The 18,768-nt window shown below is 41.2% G+C and overlaps 1 protein-coding gene across 1 annotated transcript in view; it reads left to right on the top strand.

Annotated features, from left to right (window-relative positions):
* Positions 1-16,343, top strand: part of LOC139749314 (sodium/glucose cotransporter 4-like) — a 71,424-nt gene extending 55,081 nt beyond the window's left edge. Inside the window, exons 12-15 of the mRNA XM_071663040.1 lie at positions 4,689-4,837; positions 5,071-5,227; positions 5,510-5,663; positions 11,781-16,343. Of these exons, the coding sequence (XP_071519141.1) occupies positions 4,689-4,837; positions 5,071-5,227; positions 5,510-5,663; positions 11,781-11,847 (527 nt within the window). The 3' untranslated portion in view covers positions 11,848-16,343. The remainder of the gene's footprint in view (positions 1-4,688; positions 4,838-5,070; positions 5,228-5,509; positions 5,664-11,780) is intronic.
* The last annotated feature ends 2,425 nt before the right edge of the window (positions 16,344-18,768 follow it).

The raw sequence follows: 18,768 nt of genomic DNA, 5'->3' as shown, positions 1-18,768 counted from the left end.
TACGTTACATATTACTGTCAAAAGTTGGGGCATTTTATGGAAGATTTTTCTGGTTTTCAATTCATTCACAAAAACTATTCCTGTGTTCATGAAATCTACAAAAGAATTTCATAACATTACAACTTTATACCAGAAAAAATCAGTTTTATCCGTTAATATTCTAAATTTGACGTAAACGAGGGATTAAATCTCTCCCAACTTCTGAATCCAGTCCATGCAATTTCTCATTCGATTCCACCATCAGAGCCGTGTTATCAGCAAACAGCAACTGACTCACTTCCTAAGCCACTCCACTCCCAGCAGACTGCACAGTGGGTAAGACCTCTTACTCTTGAACTTAGTTTCACTCAGAACCAGAACATCCTCAAACTTATTCAATCTCACCCTTTTCACCCTAGTTATATCCACGCACATTAAGGTACCCTAACCTGAGCCTTTGAGGTGGATATGGACTTCTTTCCTTAGCTCCTTCCGTTCTAACCCAAAGGAATTGAAAACATGGGAAAGGTATCCGGTCCCAAGCTCCCGCCCCTTTTAGTCGCTTGCATGACACTTACGGAATGCGCGATCTTCACCCTCCCCTCTCCCCAAATATATATATATATATAATTGCAGTGGAATTTATTAAAAAAGGGGTGACTGTATTGTTGACTGGTTGGTAAGGTTATTTAATGTATGTATGACTCATGGTGAGGTGCCTGAGGATTGGCGGATTGCGTGCATAGTGCCATTGTACAAAGGCAAAGGGGATAAGAGTGAGTGCTCAAATTACAGAGGTATAAGTTTGTTGAGTATTCCTGGTAAATTATATGGGAGGGTATTGATTGAGAGGGTGAAGGCATGTACAGAGCATCAGATTGGGGAAGAGCAGTGTGGTTTCAGAAGTGGTAGAGGATGTGTGGATCAGGTGTTTGCTTTGAAGAATGTATGTGAGAAATACTTAGAAAAGCAAATGGATTTGTATGTAGCATTTATGGATCTGGAGAGGGCATATGATAGAGTTGATAGAGATGCTCTGTGGAAGGTATTAAGAATATATGGTGTGGGAGGCAAGTTGTTAGAAGCAGTGAAAAGTTTTTATCGAGGATGTAAGGCATGTGTACGTGTAGGAAGAGAGGAAAGTGATTGGATCTCAGTGAATGTAGGTTTGCGGCAGGGGTGTGTGATGTCTCCATGGTTGTTTAATTTGTTTATGGATGGGGTTGTTATGGAGGTGAATGCAAGAGTTTTGGAAAGAGGGGCAAGTATGAAGTCTGTTGGGGATGAGAGCCTGGGAAGTGAGTCAGTTGTTGTTCGCTGATGATACAGCGCTGGTGGCTGATTCATGTGAGAAACTGCAGAAGCTGGTAACTGAGTTTGGTAAAGTGTGTGAAAGAAGAAAGTTAAGAGTAAATGTGAATAAGAGCAAGGTTATTAGGTACAGTAGGGTTGAGGGTCAAGTCAATTGGGAGGTGAGTTTGAATGGAGAAAAACTGGAGGAAGTGAAGTGTTTTAGATATCTGGGAGTGGATCTGGCAGCGGATGGAACCATGGAAGCGGAAGTGGATCATAGGGTGGGGGAGGGGGCGAAAATTCTGGGAGCCTTGAAGAATGTGTGGAAGTCGAGAACATTATCTCGGAAAGCAAAAATGGCTATGTTTGAAGGAATAGTGGTTCCAACAATGTTGTATGGTTGCGAGGCGTGGGCTATGGATAGAGTTGTGCGCAGGAGGATGGATGTGCTGGAAATGAGATTTTTGAGGACAATGTGTGGTGTGAGGTGGTTTGATCGAGTAAGTAACGTAAGGGTAAGAGAGATGTGTGGAAATAAAAAGAGCGTGGTTGAGAGAGCAGAAGAGGGTGTTTTGAAATGGTTTGGGCACATGGAGAGAATGAGTGAGGAAAGATTGACCAAGAGGATATATGTGTCGGAGGTGGAGGGAACGAGGAGAAGAGGGAGACCAAATTGGAGGTGGAAAGATGGAGTGAAAAAGATTTTGTGTGATCGGGCCCTGAACATGCAGGAGGGTGAAAGGAGGGCAAGGAATAGAGTGAATTGGAGCGATGTGGTATACCGGGGTTGACGTGCTGTCAGTGGATTGAATCAAGGCATGTGAAGCGTCTGGGGTAAACTATGGAAAGCTGTGTAGGTATGTATATTTGCGTGTGTGGACGTATGTATATACATGTGTATGGGGGTGGGTTGGGCCATTTCTTTCGTCTGTTTCCTTGCGCTACCTCGCAAACGCGGGAGACAGCGGCAAAAAAAAAAAAAAAAAAAAAAAAAAAAAAAAAATATATATATATATATATATATATATATATATATATATATATATATATATATATATATATATATATATATATATATGGTCAGAGAGCATTATTGGATTACGTGTTAATTGACAGGCGCGCGAAAGAGAGACATTTGGATGTTAATGTGCTGAGAGGTGCAACTGGAGGGATGTCTGATCATTATCTTGTGGAGGAGAAGGTGAAGATTTGTAGAGGTTTTCAGAAAAGAAGAGAGAATGTTGGGGTGAAGAGAGTGGTGAGAGTAAGTGAGCTTGGGAAGGAGACTTGTGTGAGGAAGTACCAGGAGAGACTGAGTACAGAATGGAAAAAGGTGAGAACAAAGGAGGTAAGGGAAGTGGGGGAGGAATGGGATGTATTTAGGGAAGCAGTGATGGCTTGCGCAAAAGATGCTTGTGGCATGAGAAGCGTGGGAGGTGGGCAGATTAGAAAGGGTAGTGAGTGGTGGGATGAAGAAGTAAGATTATTAGTGGAAGAGCAGAGAGAGGCATTTGGACGATTTTTGCAGGGAAATAATGCAAATGACTGGGAGATGTATAAAAGAAAGAGGCAGGAGGTCAAGAGAAAGGAGCAAGAGGCGAAAAAGAGGGCAAATGAGAGTTGGGGTGAGAGAATATTATTAAATTCTAGGAAGAATAAAAAGATGTTCTGAAAGGAAATAAATAAAGTGAGTAAGACAAGGGAACAAATGGGAACATCAGTGAAGGGGGCTAGTGGGGAGGTTATAACAAATAGTGGTGATTAGAGAAGGAGATGGGGTGAGTATTTTAAAGGTTTGTTGAATGTGTTTGATGATAGAGTGGCAGATATAGGGTGTTTTGGTTGATGTGGTGTGCAAAGTGAGAGGGTTAGGGAGAATGATTTGGTAAACAGAGAAGAGGTAGTAAAAGTTTTGCGGAAGATGAAAGCCCGCAAGGCAGCGGGTTTGGATGGTATGCAGTGGAATTTATTAAAAAAGGGGGTGACTGTATTGTTGACTGGTTGGTAAGGTTATTTAATGTCTGTATGACTCATGGTGAGGTGCCTGAGATTAGCGGAATGCTTGCATAGTGCCATTGTACATAGGTAAAGGGGATAGGAGTGAGCGCTCAAATTACAGAGGTATAAGTTTGTTGAGTATTCCTGGGAAATTATATGGGAGGGTATTGATTGAGAGGGTGAAGGCATGTACAAGAGCATCAGATTGGGGAAGAGCAGTGTGGATTCAGAAGTGGTAGAGGATGTGTGGATCAGGTGTTTCCTTTGAAAAATGTATGTGAGAAATACTTAGAAAAGCAAATGGATTTGTATGTAGCATTTATGGATCTGGAGAAGGCATATGATAGAGGTAACAGAGATGCTCTGTGGAAGGTATGAAGAACATATGGTGTGGGAGGTAAGTTGTTAGAAGCAGTGAAAAGTTTTTATCGAGGATGTAAGGCATGTGTACGTGTATGAAGAGAGGAAAGTGATTGGTTCTCAGTGAATGTAGGTTTGCGGCAGGGGTGTGTGATGTCTCCATGGTTGTTTGATTTGTTTATGGATGGGGTTGTTAGGGAGGTGAATGCAAGAGTTTTGGAAAGAAGGGCAAGTATGCAGTCTGTTGTGGATGAGAGAGCCTGGGAAGTAAGTTGTTGTTCGCTGATGATACAGCACTGGTGGCTGATTCGGGTGAGAAACTGCAGAAGCTGGTGACTGAGTTTGGTAAAGTGTGTGAAAGAAGAAAGCTGAGAGTAAATGTGAATAAGAGCAAGGTTATTAGGTACAATAGGGTTGAGGGACAAGTCAACTGGGAGGTATGTTTGAATGGAGAAAAACTGGAGGAAGTGAAGTGTTTTAGATATCTGGGAGTGGATTTGGCGGCGGATGGAACCATGGAAGCGGAAGTGAATCATAGGGTGGGGGAGGGGGCGAAAGTTCACTCACATTCCTCTTTTCCTCCAAGCACGCATGCCTTACTTTCCTCATAAAAATAAACTCTTCACTGCTTCTAGCAACTTCCCGCCCACATCACATATTCTCAACATCACCTCACAAAGTAGGTCATCCTTAAACATCTTACATTTCTCCTCACTCACTCACTTCATTTAGTCTCACCTGTCACCGTTCTCCACTCCCCTAGTATCTGTTCTCAAAACGATAGCCATATGTGAAAGAGGCAATTTTTCTGTCATTTTGTTGCTATTTTTTAAGGTGCATCACTAATTGTAATAATGCAAATAATAAGGCATCAATAGCGCAGAGCTGTGTTAAGTAGGCATTAGTAATCAACACCACGCCTCACTGACGAGTTAGATCAAAACATCAGATCAAAACGCCACTGTGTGTGTACGCATTCGTCTTCTATGTAGCTCCACGAGGCTCATCATTTACGTTATGTGTTAAATACTGTCGTCAAAAGCCGAGCTAACTTACAGATACGACAACGAAAGACACGAGGCCGGAGTGGATCAAGATCATCGTCGGCAACGTCCATTATCTGCACTTTGGCATCCTCCTCTTGGTCATCTCCATGGTGGTCACCGTGTTCGTCTCCTACCTCACCGAACCCATACCCAAGAAATGTGTAAGTGAGAGAGAGAGAGAGAGAGAGAGAGAGAGAGAGAGAGAGAGAGAGAGAGAGAGAGGAGAGAGAGAGAGAGAGAGAGAGAGAGAATGTCACTTTCTGACGGTGTCAATACTCCTCAAGCACTAGCATCATTGCTTGAGAAATATCTCGTACCAATACGAGTCATGCTACCATGATAACGTGAGCAGCCTGTGAAGACATCTTTCCTTCATCCCTTTACTGTCCCTCAGCTGTATCGCCTGACCTACTGGAGCCGTCACAGTAAGGAGGTACGCGTCTCCGTCAGGGAGTGGAGGAACGAGAAAGCTCCGGACGACAAGACCATACTAGAACTCAGTACAAACGGTGCGGGGGCCCGCAGATCTTCCATCGCTTCCTATGCGAAAGGTGAGATGGATGGCAGTTTGTAGCAAGTGTATCTCTCATTCCACCGGAGATGATTCCCACAGCATCCTGTATTATCGCATGTCATTTTCATTTTACCCATGGTTTGCCAAGACCTTCACAAAAACAAAATATACACGTCTTCAAATTTATAACTTCTTCACTCGATCTCCCACGTATACTGTAACTAAATCTTACTCACAGGAAAATCGCCGTGAGTAAAATCGCCAGGTGTTCCTGCGACATGACGTAACATTGTGTTAAGATGTACATTTTCGTCCCCAGATCTGCCCATTTGGCGGCGATGCCTAAACTGTGTGTGTGGGGTGGACACGCAGAACGTGGGAGTCCAACACATGGACCCAGAGACAGAGGAAACTCCAGAGGATAAGGCAAGGAGAGCAGCAGAGTTCTTAGATGAGAAGAAGCCATGGACAGAGTAAGTGTCATATATATATATATATATATATATATATATATATATATATATATATATATATATATATATATATATATATATTCTTTTTTTTCTTTTTTTTTTGCTTTGTCGCTGTCTCCCGCGTTTGGGAGGTAGCGCAAGGAAACAGACGAAAGAAATGGCACAACCCACCCCCATACACATGCCTTGATTCAATCCACTGACAGAACGTCAACCCCGGTATACCACATCGCTCCAATTCAATCTATTCTTTGCCCTCCTTTCACCCTCCTGCATGTTCAGGCCCCGATCACACAAAATCTTTTTCACTCCATCTTTCCACCTCCAATTTGGTCTCCCTCTTCTCCTCGTTCCCTCCACCTCCGACACATATATCCTCTTGGTCAATCTTTCCTCACTCATTCTCTCCATGTGACCAAACCATTTCAAAACACCCTCTTCTGCTCTCTCAACCACGCTCTTTTTATTTCCACACATCTCTCTTACCCTTACGTTACTTACTCGATCAAACCACCTCACACCACACATTGTCCTCAAACGTCTCATTTCCAGCACATCCATCCTCCTGCGCACAACTCTATCCATAGTCCACGCCTCGCAACCATACAACATTGTTGGAACCACTATTCCTTCAAACATACCCATTTTTGCTTTCCGAGATAATGTTCTCGACTTCCACACATTCTTCAAGGCTCCCAGAATTTTCGCCCCCTCCCCCACCCTATGATCCACTTCCGCTTCCATGGTTCCATCCGCTGCCAGATCCACTCCCAGATATCTAAAACACTTCACTTTCTCCAGTTTTTCTCCATTCAAACTCACCTCCCAATTGGATTGACCCTCAACCCTACTGTACCTAATAACCTTGCTCTTATTCACATTTACTCTTAACTTTCTTCTTTCACACACTTTACCAAACTCAGTCACCAGCTTCTGCAGTTTCTCACATGAATCAGCCACCAGTGCTGTATCATCAGCGAACAACAACTGACTCACTTCCCAAGCTCTCTCATCCCCAACAGACTTCATACTTGCCCCTCTTTCCAAAACTCTTGCATTCACCTCCCTAACAACCCCATCCATAAACAAATTAAACAACCATGGAGACATCACACACCCCTGCCGCAAACCTACATTCACTGAGAACCAATCACTTTCCTCTCTTCCTACACGTACACATGCCTTACATCCTCGATAAAAACTTTTCACTGCTTCTAACAACTTGCCTCCCACACCATATATTCTTAATACCTTCCACAGAGCATCTCTATCAACTCTATCATATGCCTTCTCCAGATCCATAAATGCTACATACAAATCCATTTGCTTTTCTAAGTATTTCTCACATACATTCTTCAAAGCAAACACCTGATCCATACATCCTCTACCACTTCTGAAACCACACTGCTCTTCCCCAATCTGATGCTCTGTACATGCCTTCACCCTCTCAATCAATACCCTCCCATATAATTTGCCAGGAATACTCAACAAACTTATACCTCTGTAATTTGAGCACTCACTCTTATCCCCTTTGCCTTTGTACAATGGCACTATGCACGCATTCCGCCAATCCTCAGGCACCTTACCATGAGTCATACATACATTAAATAACCTTACCAACCAGTCAACAATACAGTCACCCCCTTTTTTAATAAATTCCACTGCAATACCATCCAAACCTGCTGCCTTGCCGGCTTTCATATATATATATATATATATATATATATATATATATATATATATATATATATATATATATATATATATATATATAAATATATATATATATATATATATATATATATATATATATATATATATATATATATATATATATATATATATATACATATATATATACGTGTTAATTGACAGGCGCGCGAGAGACTTTTGGATGTTAATGTGCTGAGAGGTGCAACTGGAGGGATGTTTGATCATTATCTTGTGGAGGCGAAGGTGAAGATTTGTATGGGTTTTCAGAAAAGAAGAGAGAATGTTGGGGTGAAGAGGGTGGTGAGAGTAAGTGAGCTTGGGAAGGAGACTTGTGTGAGGAAGTACCAGGAGAGACTGAGTACAGAATGGAAAAAGGTGAGAACAAAGGAGGTAAGGGGAGTGGGGGAGGAATGGGATGTATTTAGGGAAGCAGTGATGGCTTGCGCAAAAGATGCTTGTGGCATGAGAAGCATGGGAGGTGGGTTGATCAGAAAGGGTAGTGAGTGGTGGGATGAAGAAGTAAGATTATTAGTGAAAGAGAATAGAGAGGCATTTGGACGATTTTTGCAGGGAAAAAATGCAAATGAGTGGGAGACGTATAAAAGAAAGAGGCAGGAGGTCAAGAGAAAGGTGCAAGAGGAGAAAAAGAGGGAAAATGAGAGTTGGGGTGAGAGAGTATCATCAATTTTAGGGAGCGTAAAAAGATGTTCAGGAAAGAGGTAAATAAAGTGCGTAAGACAAGGGAGCAAATGGGAACTTCAGTGAAGGGCGCAAATGGGGAGGTGATAACAAGTAGTGGTGATGTGAAAAGGAGATGGAGTGAGTATTTTGAAGGTTTGTTGAATGTGTTTGATGATAGAGTGGCAGATATAGGATGTTTTGGTCGACGTGGTGAGCAAAGTGAGAGGGTTAGGGAAAATGATTTGGTAAACAGAGAAGAGGTAGTAAACGCTTTGCGGAAGATGAAAGCCGGCAAGGCAGCAGGTTTGGATGGTACTGCAGTGGAATTTATTAGAAAAGGGTGTGACTGTATTTTTGACTGGTTGGTAAGGTTATTTAATGTATGTATGATTCATGGTGAGGTGCCTGAGGATTGGCGGAATGCTTGCATAGTGCCACTGTACAAAGGCAAAGGGGATAAGAGTGAGTGCTCAAATTACAGAGGTATAAGTTTGTTGAGTATTCCTGGTAAATGATATGGAAGGGTATTGATTGAGAGGGTGAAGGCATGTACAGAGCAACAGATTGGGGAAGAGTAGTGTGGTTTCAGAAGTGGTAGAGGATGTGTGGATCAGGTGTTTGCTTTGAAGAATGTATGTGAGAAATACTTAGAAAAGCAAATGGATTTGTATGTAGCATTTACGGATCTGGAGAAGGCATATGATAGAGTTGATAGAGATGCTCTGTGGAAGGTATTAAGAATATATTGTGTGGGAGGCAAGTTGTTAGAAGCAGTGAAAAGTTTTTATCGAGAATGTAAGGCATGTGTACGTGTAGGAAGAGAGGAAAGTGATTGGTTCTCAGTGAATGTAGGTTTGCGGCAGGGGTGCGTGATGTCTCCATGATTTTTTAATTTGTTTATGGATGGGGTTGTTAGGGAGGTGAATGCAAGAGTTTTGGAAAGAGGGGCTAGTATGCAGTCTGTTGGGGATGAGAGAGCTTGGGAAGTGAGTCAGTTGTTGTTTGCTGATGATACAGCGCTGGTGGCTGGTTCATGTGAGAAACTGCAGAAGCTGGTGACTGAGTTTGGTAAAGTGTGTGAAAGAAGAAAGTTAAGAGTAAATGTGAATAAGAGCAAGGTTATTAGGTACAGTAGGGTTGAGGGTCAAGTCAATTGGGAGGTAAGTTTGAATGGAGAAAAACTGGAGGAAGTAAAGTGTTTTAGATATCTGAGAGTGGATCTGGCAGCGGATGGAACCATGGAAGCGGAAGTGAATCATACGGTGGGGGAGGGGGCGAAAATCCTGGGAGCCTTGAAGAATGTGTGGAAGTCGAGAACATTATCTCCGAAAGCAAAAACGGCTATGTTTGAAGGAATAGTGGTTCCAACAATGTTGTATGGGTGCGAGGCGTGGGCTATGGATAGAGTTGTGCGCAGGAGGGTGGATGTGCTGGAAATGAGATGTTTGAGGACAATATGTGGTGTGAAGTGGTTTGATCGAGTAAGTAATGTAAGGGTAAGAGAGATGTGTGGAAATAAAAAAGAGCGTGGTTGAGAGAGCAGAAGAGGGTGTTTTGAAATGGTTTGGTCATATGGAGAGAATGAGTGAGGAAAGATTGACCAAGAAGATATATGTTTCGGAGGTGGAGGGAACGAAGAAAAGTGGGAGACCAAATTGGAGGTGGAAAGATGGAGTGAAAAAAGATTTTGAGTGATCGGGGCCTGAACATACAGGAGGGTGAAAGGTGGGCAAGGAACAGAGTGAATTGGATCGATGTGGTATACCTGGGTCGACGTGCTGTCAATGGATTGAATCAGGGCATGTGAAGCGTCTGGGGTAAACCATGGAAAGTTCTGTGAGGCCTGGATGTGGAAAGGGAGCTGTGGTTTCGGGCATTATTACATGACAGCTAGAGACTGATTGTGAACGAATGGGGCCTTTGTTGTCTCTGCCTAGCGCTACCTCGCACTCATGAGGGGGGAGGGGGATGTTATTCCATGTGTGGCGAGGTGGCGATGGGAATAAATAAAGGCAGACAGTATGAATTATGTACATGTGTATATATGTATATGTCTGTGTGTGTATATGTATGTGTACATTGAGATGCATAGGTATGTATCTTTGCGTGTGTGGACGTGTGTGTATATACATGTGTATGGGGGTGGTCTGGGCCATTTCTTTCGTCTGTTTCCTTGCGCTACCTCGCAAACGCAGGAGACAGCGACAAAGAAAAAAAATAATACATATATATATATATATATATATATATATATATATATATATATCCTGAAATCATTTACGACTTGAATTCGAAGCCAGACCATCTAAATGACAGCCTAGTCCGCTATCCGCTCTTGGATGCCTCTCCAGCATGTCTTCGCACTGCTTCAACAACTTCCACTATGTCCTCTAACCATAGCTCAGCTGCACTATCTCCCAACATTTCACATTCAGGAGTTTTAAGCCACTTAGGGAGCTTCCCATCTCAGACCGGCCTGTGGTCCGATGAAATCTCCCCGTTACCCCACATAACCAGAAGGGAAGGGAAAAGCCCGCACGCACAAGAACTAAAACAAGTAATCCTATTCCGAATAATTTCTCACTTTTCTCTCTTTTCAGGTTTTAGTCTCAATGTTTCGCCAAGCGTTTACTTGTTTTTAAACACACGTTGGTGCTGTATACCATCTGCCATGTTTGATGCCCACATTAGGTGTCTTGTCATGTTTGATGCCCACCTTAGTTGTGTGTCACACATCAACCACAACTTAATTCCTTGTTCGTTTTGGGTATTTTCATGACTGCTTATCTTTCTGGCCGTAAATGCACTAAATGAAGTCTATTCAGAAGGCAGAATATAATAATGTAAAGAAAGAACAATACAAGAGGAACGCTTATTCAAAAATAATCTCATTGGGGGATATTTCGCGACGTTTGAATAATTGAAAGTAATCTTAAGGATCACATCACGAAATTCTTGTTGGTACTAACCACAGGCAAGGTGTCCATCACGGGCCGCATGCGTCCTCCAGATTCACATTACAAATTATCAACACCTGGAGTACCAAGACTTAACCCTTTGAGCATGACAGCCAGACACCTCGAGTACGACGATGATTAGAGCTCTTGAGTACGACGGCTAGAGCCCTTGAGTACAAGGGATAGAACACTTGACTACGAGGACGACACCCATTGATTACGAGGGCTAGACCCACCCCCCCACCCTGAGAACGACGGCTAGATCCCATGAGTACGAGGGACAAACCCTTTGAGTGCGACGGATAAACATCCTTGAGTACGACGAATAGACCCCTCAGTACGACGGTTAAACCCCCTGAGTACGAGGGCTAGACCCCTGAGAACGATGGATAGACCCCCAAGTATGACGGATAGACATCTTTGAGTACGACGGACAGACCCCTTAAGCACGACAGTTAAACCAAACCCCCTGAGTACGAGCTCGGGCTAGAACCCAAGATAGACCACTGAGTACGACGGCTTAACCCCTTATGTACGACTAATTAGCTCCATAACCACAGTAAAATAACCCCTTGATTATTTTAGTCCCCCTACTCAATGGGTTAACTCGACGTACTCAAGAGGTTAAATCGAGGTACTCAGGGGCTTAAATCGTCTGTACATTTCGAAGAATCAGGAAACCCATGTTTTCATCAACGTACTCAAAGGTAAGAGTTGCTGTGCTGCAGGGGCATTACTAACCTACCTTGATTTTCTGTGTCCACAGCATTGTGGACGGTTTGGCCATCTTCGTCATGTGCGCTGCTGGCTTCGTCTGGGGGTTCTTCGCCTGAGCCGACCAACTGCCCTCCTCCTACAGCGCATCTGAGTTTCGCAACAGCTATGCGACGAAAAATCATCACGACCGGGAGCTAAACCCTGTAAAAAAAAAAAAAAAAAAAAAAAGTTCAAGTGACAACGTAAACATAAGACAGTAAAATCCTTTGTACATATCAATGTAATATGAGTGTCCTGTCAACCCTAGGGATAGGGGAAGAACATTGCTACCCACGTAGCCCCTGCGTATTGTAGAAAGTGACTACGAGAAGCGGGAGCGATGAGTCTCGAATTCTCCCCTCATGTATTAACACTTTCTAAAAGTAGGAGCAAAAGGTGGAGTGGAGTGATCCATTTTCCTTAAAGGTTCAGCTGCATGCTCCTGGCGCTACCTCGCTGAGGCAGGAAAAGTGAACAAGTGATAGAGACAGAATTAAATGAATACACTTATTTTCTGATTGACCCGTGTTAACTATCTAGTTATAATGGATAGTATTATGCAAAACGATGTTACGAGTTTTGTATGTATGTCTTACGATATATATATATATATATATATATATATATATATATATATATATATATATATATATATATATATATATATATGTATATATATATATATGTATATATATATATATATATATATATATATATATATATATATATATATATATATATATATATATATATATATGATGTATTCACGCAGCATACACGTGACAATCACGGATGAACTTATAGACCACGAAAGAAAATTAAAACACGAAAATTAGCTTGAGCGCTTTCATGTATTTCAACACATCTTCAGAAGCAATTAGTAACAAATCACAGCTGGAGGAAAAAAAAATAACGTAAAACTTGTAAGCCTTTGCATTAAGAATTGTACATTCACTTTCAGTAACGAGTATCATCAGTAGACTTTTGGCATGGGTATGGGAAACCCCTTGTATCCTCTTGTCACATTTGAAAAGAATTTGTACCTACTATAACCAACATTGTAATACTGTGGTATAGCTATGTTGATGATACTTTATGTATATGTCCCTCTCACTTGGATGTAAATGACGTCTTAAGTAAATAATTTAGTGCCGTCGATCACATTTACTGTTGAGACTGGGGATAACTGAAAATCACTATTCCTGGATGTGTTGATTCATACGAGAGTATTGTTTTAAATATAGCTTCTACAGAAAGCCAATTAATACCATGTCCTATGTTCAATTTCACTCAGGTCATAGGTTTAGTTTAAAACAATTTATATTTTCTATGTGTCTGAGAGCTTTACGAAATCAACCGAGAAATTCTGGACGAGGAATTTAGTAATATTGATACCATCGGTAAGAAAATTTGTTATCCTTCCCATATACTGGACAAGAAAGACAAGAAAGACTTGTAATGATAATGTGACACATGATAGGTCTTCTAGTATCATTCTGTGTTTACCTATCATAAATCTTTTGAACCTATCATTCCACCGCTTAGACTATTTGTATTTGATGTCAAATCAGGTTTCTCTTCGTGAGAACACTGTAAGAAAAATGTTGATTAAAAACAGCCCAAGTAATGACAACAGTATAGTTTACAGAACATCTTGCAAAATATGTAATTCGTTTTACGTGGGACAGACAGACAGGTAAAGACTTAAAATCTCTTGTAAGTGAACATAAATATTGTGTACACACTGGTCAACCATCTAGTGCTGTGTTCACTCACATGAATGAAAACTCACATCTTATTGACTGGTCCAGAGCTTCTTTAATCATAAAGTGTAAAAGTTTTATAAAAAAAAAAATTGAATCTGGTATTATACAGCTGACTGAAGGTAGGAATATGAATGTTAGTAGAGGATTATTTAGTCTAGACAACGTCATCATACATCTATTTCACAATGGCTTGTGCAAGAGGGTTGATGACCTGACACACCTGAGTGTCCTCTGACTCCACCTAGGTTACTATACCACCCTCACTGCCTGCTTCACTACCGTGTAAGATGTGATCCTCCTGGTAACATCTACTGGTGTCCCTGTATATTTTCCTCCATCTGTGATCGGTTACTATTTGCTTCTGAAATACACGAAAGCGCTTAAGCAAATTTACCTGCTTTGATTTTCCTCCGTGGTCTACGAATTCATACATATATTTCTTCCGTACATATTCGCGGTAGCGTCAAAAACAGAGGACTGACACTTAGCGGGAATATTCTCACGTGGCACCTTGTCTGTTCCTTCTTTTGGAAAAGTAAAAACGAGGCAGGAGGATTTCCAGCCCCCACTCCTTCCCCTTTTAGTCGCCTTCTACGACACGTAGGGCATACGTGGAAAGTATTCTTTCTCACCTATCCCCTAGGATTATATACACACATGATTTATTTTTTGTAGTTTCGACGTTCACTCTGTGTTCTTTACATGTTTTCTAGACTTGCAAGTTCTCTAAACACTCTTCGAACCCACAAAGTATATATATATATATATATATATATATATATATATATATATATATATATATATATATATATATATATTTCTTTCATACTATTCGCCATTTCCCGCGTTAGCGAGGTAGCATTAAGAACAGAGGACTGGACCTTTGAGGGAATATCCTCACCTGGCCCCCCCCTCTCTGTTCCTTCTTTAGGAAAATCAAAAAAAAAAAAAAAAAAAAACGAGAGGGGAGGAATTCCAGCCCCCCGCTCCCTTCCCTTTCAGTCGCCTTCTACGACGCGCAGGGAATACGTGGGAAGTATTCTTTCTCCCCTATCCCCAGGGATAACATATATATATATATATATATATATATATATATATATATATATATATATATATATATATATATATATATATATATATATATGCCTTCACCCTCTCAATCAATACCCTCCCATCAGATTGGGGAAGAGCAGTGTGGTTTCAGAAGTGGTAGAGGATGTGTGGATCAGGTGTTTGCTTTGAAGAATGTATGTGAGAAATACTTAGAAAAGCAAATGGATTTGTATGTAGCACTTATGGATCTGGAGAAGGCATATGATAGAGTTGATAGAGATGCTCTGTGGAAGGTATTAAGAATATATGGTGTGGGAGGCAAGTTGTTAGAAGCAGTGAAAAGTTTTTATCGAGGATGTAAGGCATGTGTACGTGTAGGAAGAGAGGAAAGTGATTGGTTCTCAGTGAATGTAGGTTTGCGGCAGGGGTGTGTGATGTCTCCATGGTTGTTTAATTTGTTTATGGATGGGGTTGTTAGGGAGGTGAATGCAAGAGTTTTGGAAAGAGGGGCAAGTATGAAGTCTGTTGGGGATGAGAGAGCTTGGGAAGTGAGTCAGTTGTTGTTCGCTGATGATACAGCGCTGGTGGCTGATTCATGTGAGAAACTGCAGAAGCTGGTGACTGAGTTTGGTAAAGTGTGTGAAAGAAGAAAGTTAAGAGTAAATGTGAATAAGAGCAAGGTTATTAGGTACAGTAGGGTTGAGGGTCAAGTCAATTGGGAGGTGAGTTTGAATGGAGAAAAACTGGAGGAAGTGAAGTGTTTTAGATATCTGGGAGTGGATCTGGCAGCGGATGGAACCATGGAAGCGGAAGTGGATCATAGGGTGGGGGAGTGGGCGAAAATTCTGGTAGCCTTGAAGAATGTGTGGAAGTCGAGAACATTATCTCGGAAAGCAAAAATGGGTATGTTTGAAGGAATAGTGGTTCCAACAATGTTGTATGGTTGCGAGGCGTGGACTATGGATAGAGTTGTGCGCAGGAGGATGGATGTGCTGGAAATGAGATGTTTGAGGACAATGTGTGGTGTGAGGTGGTTTGATCGAGTAAGTAACGTAAGGGTAAGAGAGATGTGTGGAAATAAAAAGAGCGTGGTTGAGAGAGCAGAAGAGGGTGTTTTGAAATGGTTTGGTCACATGGAGAGAATGAGTGAGGAAAGACTGACCAAGAGGATATATGTGTCGGAGGTGGAGGGAACGAGAAGAGGGAGACCAAATTGGAGGTGGAAAGATGGAGTGAAAAAGATTTTGTGTGATCGGGGCCTGAACATGCAGGAGGGTGAAAGGAGGGCAAAGAATACAGTGAATTGGAGCGATGTGGTATACCGGGGTTGACGTGCTGTCAGTGGATTGAATCAAGGCATGTGTATGGGGGTGGGTTGGGCCATTTCTTTCGTCTGTTTCCTTGCGCTACCTCGCAAACGCGGGAGACAGCGACAAAGCAAAAAAAAAAAAAAAAAAAAAAAAAAATATATATATATATATATATATATATATATATATATATATATATATATATATATATATATATATATATCCCTATTAACTTTATGGCTTTAAAATCTAAATATGAGAGTATGTTTAATGCATTATAGTTTTATAAGAAAAGTAAAACCAGCGTACATTTTGCAAGTGGATTTTTATCATTGTTTCATAGAATGTCAGCTTCATGCACTGTGTATATATGTTCCAGACTAGATTATCTAAAAGATGTATCTATATGTAAATAAACATAAAGTAAGAAAAAAGTATAAAGATTTTATTCTATACTTCCAATTGTGGGAGAGTTTGTGTAGAAATTTACATTTTCGAGTAAGAAATAGCAGTAATTGGTCTGTCAGAGTGCAATAGGAGAAAATACAAATGAACAAAATAAAGATTATTACGTTCAGCAGTGCAGTGAGACAGGTTTGTTGAGGTGTGGTTTTGAATGTAGAAAATTTGGAGCGGAGGCGAGTCAAAGGGTGGGTGAGGGGGCAAAGGTTCTGGAAGCACTGAGGAAGGTGTGGAGGTCACTATCAAGGAGGGCGAAAATGTGTGTTGAAGGTATAGTAATCCTAACAATGCTCTATAGATGCGCGGTATGAGTTATAGATGAGAATGTGCTTAGGAGGGTGGATGTGCTAGAATGAAATGTTTGAGGTCAGTTTGTGATGTGAGGATAGTTCATCAAGTAATGATAAGGTAAGAGAGATATGTTGTAAAAAGTAGAGTATGACTATGAGAGGGTATGCTGAATTGGTATGGACGTATACCAAGAATGACTAAAATAAGGATCCTTACTACTTGTCCTTAGCACTTGAGATCAGAATCTACCATGTTGGTCTCTGAAACCAGAGACAGATATTCAAGCATTACTTGGTCAAGGGAATCAAATCAAACTGTTCTGGATTACCACTCATATAGGCTTGTGGAAGCATGAAAAAATTGGTGCTTCAACCAAACTTAGCCAAGAAGTTGTTGAAAACAACACTGGGCTATCAACCAGAAGCCTTAAAACTGTAATTGGAGAGGAACAAGCAGGTTCCTCTGAAGCAAACAGACGAATGAAGATAATAGTAAGTAGAAAAACTTTTCATCATAGCGATTCTTTATGGCTAGGCTATCTGTACTCTTGGCGCTTTGATCTATTCTGATATGGTAATCATTAAATCAGTAGCTACGATATAAGTACTCTTGGCGCTTTGGTCTATCTTGAGAGGTTAATCATGTGAACTGTAAAGTTTGTGGTCAAATATTTAGACACATGCAAAAGCGCAGTCTTAAACTGTGAAATACCAGAACCTTTTAGGCATAGGTGTAAACAAAGTCTGCAAGAAATGGTCAAATACCTGATTGTTAATAACAATATACCTGAAATTCTAAAACAGTATCCACTTTTCAAATCTAGTCGGTAAACTTACTACATGAAAGACTTAGGTTATGCAATAATCCCAGTATGTAAAAACTTGTGTAATAGCCCACTGGGGTCCAACAAAGATCCTTTATGGCAAGTGCAATACTTTTGTGCCACTGTTCACAGGATGAGCATGGGATGCACAATAAAGTTGCCGGTGGTATCGACACAAGTCAAGGAGACAAGGGACAAGGGGAAAGGGGAACCAAACTGGAGATGGAAGGAAGAAGTGAAAAAGATTCCGAGTGTTCGGGTCCTGCACATACAGGAGAATGAAAGGCGTGCACGAGACTGAACGAACAGGAGCGATATGGTTTAAAGGGCGGCATGCCGTCAATGGACTAAAACTGGGCACATGAAGCAGCCATGGTAAACCTGGGAAAAGTCTATGGGACCTGGTTATGGACAGGGGTTTGAGGTTTTGGTGCATTGCACATGAGAGATAAAACACGGATGCGAGCGAATAAGGCCTTATTATATCAGTTCCTTGCGCTACTTCGCTGACACGGAAAACAGCGAACAAGCCGTGTCAGCTGCCATTAAAGAAAGAAAAAAAAAAAACTTGCACAAAAACGAAGAATTTGCTTTGGTTCGTAACTTCCACTAAAACAGCAATATAATCTGTTTCACAGCCCTCCCTATCTTTAAGAGCCAGAGAGAGAAAAAACGAAAGGAGGGGTGCAGTCAGATACTAACATATTCTGGAAGGATGAGCTCGATCATGATGGAGACGTCGATGCTGACAATGGCAGTTATGACACAACACAGGAAGCAGAAGTGTAGGTAGTGGAACGTCCCCACCAACGTCTTGATCAAGTCTGACCGCAGGTCCGGGTCACCTGTAGAAATGACATGGTTAAGATTCATGCTCAGAATATTAAATACACATTGCTCCGTTCCCTCCCGTCTGAAATGTTTGACCACTGTGCTTTGCTTAACTGAAGTTAATATCACCCTTAGTTAAGACCCATAGGGAAAGAAGTAACTGAGAAGATAACAAAGTCAAGGACTTTACTACGATAACTCGTATTTGTATCAGTCACAGCTTATGGGACACTGTTTCAGTTCAGACTCGTTGTCATAAAAAAACACATAAGTGCTGTGGAATCACACAGTATCCGATTAAAATCCTTATCAAACATGGACACAGTAGCTGTTTAAAATCCCTATCAAATATAGACACTATCTGGTTAAAATCCCTATCAAATTAAGGTACAATATCTGGTTAAAATCCCTATCAAGTATGGGAAGGGGCAAACGAAATTCTGAAACTCGGATCTACGA

Source organism: Panulirus ornatus, chromosome 7 (genome assembly GCF_036320965.1).
Source record: "Panulirus ornatus isolate Po-2019 chromosome 7, ASM3632096v1, whole genome shotgun sequence".
Classification (NCBI taxonomy): Eukaryota; Metazoa; Arthropoda; class Malacostraca; order Decapoda; family Palinuridae; genus Panulirus; species Panulirus ornatus.
Note: the sequence above shows the minus strand (reverse complement) of the source record. Positions and strands in the feature narration are given on the sequence as shown.